This window comes from Octopus bimaculoides, chromosome 20 (assembly GCF_001194135.2).
Source record: "Octopus bimaculoides isolate UCB-OBI-ISO-001 chromosome 20, ASM119413v2, whole genome shotgun sequence".
In the NCBI taxonomy this organism is placed as follows: domain Eukaryota; kingdom Metazoa; phylum Mollusca; class Cephalopoda; order Octopoda; family Octopodidae; genus Octopus; species Octopus bimaculoides.
The window spans coordinates 47,060,608-47,062,829 of record NC_069000.1 but is presented as its reverse complement, the minus strand read 5'-3'; the positions used below and the strand labels follow the sequence as shown (position 1 = coordinate 47,062,829).

At 34.2% G+C, this 2,222-nt stretch overlaps 1 protein-coding gene across 1 annotated transcript in view; it reads left to right on the top strand.

Moving 5' to 3' along the window:
• LOC106871289 (sodium-coupled monocarboxylate transporter 2) overlaps positions 1 to 1,150 on the top strand; it is a 27,667-nt gene extending 26,517 nt beyond the window's left edge. The window contains exon 16 of the mRNA XM_014917662.2: positions 186 to 1,150. Coding sequence (XP_014773148.1) covers positions 186 to 275 — 90 coding nt within the window. The 3' untranslated portion in view covers positions 276 to 1,150. The remainder of the gene's footprint in view (positions 1 to 185) is intronic.
• Positions 1,151 to 2,222: the final 1,072 nt, after the last annotated feature.

Below are 2,222 nucleotides of genomic sequence, written 5' to 3'. Positions count from 1 at the left end.
TATATATATATATATATATATATATATATATATATATGTGCGTGTGTGTGTGTGTGTGTGTGTATGTGTGTGTGTGTGGTGTGAATATGTGTGAGTGTATGCTCTAAATTACTGACTGATTTTATTTACTTTTTAATCTAATTATTTTCTTTTCTTTTTCTTTCTTTTGTTGAATTTTATTTCAGAAATATGACAGTGAAACCAACAAGAACAAACTGTTCCATGCAACACCGATGTCTTCTCACCAACAGATGGCAGCACGTGCCTACAGATAACTGAGGGTTTGAAGTCCTTCGTAAAAACGACAGCACCACCACTACCACTACCAATACCACCACCACCACCATTGCATCAGTACTAACTTTGCTGTCCCCTTCACTCACCTTCTACATCACTTCCACCTCCATCCTCATTATTATTATTATTATTATTATTATTATTATTATTATTATTGGTGGTGGTGAGCTGGTGGAATCATTAGCATGCTGGGCAAAATACTTATCTGCATTTCGTCTGTCTTTACATTCTGAGTTCAAATTCCGTTGAGGTTGACTTTGCCTTATATCCTTTTGGGGTCGATAAAATAAGTTTCAGTTGCGTACTGGGGTCGATCTAATCAACTAGACCCATCCCCCAACATTTCAGGCCTTGTGCCTAGAGTAGAAAACATTATTATTATTATTATTATTATTATTATTTAAGATGGCAGAATGGTTAGTATGCTGGGCAAAATGCTTAGTGGTATTTCGTCTGTCTTTACATTCTGAGTTCAAATTCTGCTGAAGTTGACTTTGCCTTTCATCCTTCTAGGGTTGATAAAATAAGTACCAGTTGCATACTGGGTCGATGTAATTGATTTACCCCTTCCCCTAAAATTGCTGTCCTTGTGCCAGTATTTGAAACCATTATTATTAATATTATTGTTATTATTATTATTATTATTATTATTACAATTGTTTCTGATAATTCAGTCCTCTTCATGGCCAGGATTTGGGCATTTCACCATCCCTTATTATTTTTTTGTCCCCTTAGGAAAGGCATGGGTATCACAACATTACATCTTCTTATATGATGCTGTGCCTTTATTGGAAATCAATAATTTTTATATGATGAGAAAAAAAAAACTGAATAAAGAAAATAATTTTTTAAACTTTGTCTTTTGTTGAAATTTGGTAACAGAGAGGTTAGTGTATGAGTGGTTTCTGAGAAGTCACGGGAGGATTCTAAGTATATGAAGAAATGCATTGTTGTTTTATGAATAAAAATATTGGATTATTAATATATGTGTGTTTGTATGTGTATGTGTGTGTACATGGTTGCATGTTTGTATGTGTGTGTCTAATGTTTGTGTGTGTGTGTGTTTTGTGAATGTGTGTGTGTGTGTGTGTGTGTGTGTGTGTGCGTGTGTGAGAGAGATAGAGTTAAAGACCACACAATTTGGTAACTTTTACTCTTGAATGAAAATTTTTTAAATGGGCTGAAAATAATTTGGTATTTCTGTTGTTATGGTCGACCTAGTTTGCCACAAACTTGAGATAAAAGGTGCTATGGTGTGATTACCATATGTGTGTGTGTGTGTGTGTCTGTGTGTATACACACACACACACACACATAGCATATGTGTTTTGTTTGTTTTATATGCCACTTTGCTGTGGATAGCATCATGGGAAAGTTCCCTACAGCCCACTGGGTATTAAAGAACACTGAGTGTCTCAGACAGAATTGAGTAAATGGTACAAAGGAATGATAGCAGTTGTGAAATGTCCATAACTATCATTCTCAATCTCACCTGGATAAGTTGTTTCACCTGTCTGGAACATTCATGTACGGAGATTTCCAAGGCAAATATATATATATATATATATATATATATGTACACACATACATACATATACATATATATTCATATACATATATATATGCTTACATGTGAATATATATATTTACATCTGTCCGTCTATCTATCTATCTATCTACCTATCTATACACACACACAATCAAATGAATAATGACAGACATACCTGATCCTATCTGAATCTTTATATATATATATATATATATATATGTGTGTGTGTGTGTGTGTGTGTGTGTGTATATCTTATATTATGTATTGGTTTCCATCATTAGACTGCGACCCGTTTACCAAATCCACTCATTCATATGTGTGTGTGTGTGTGTGTGTAAGGCTTGCTACAATGGAGTTGTCTTCCTTCCAATTCTTC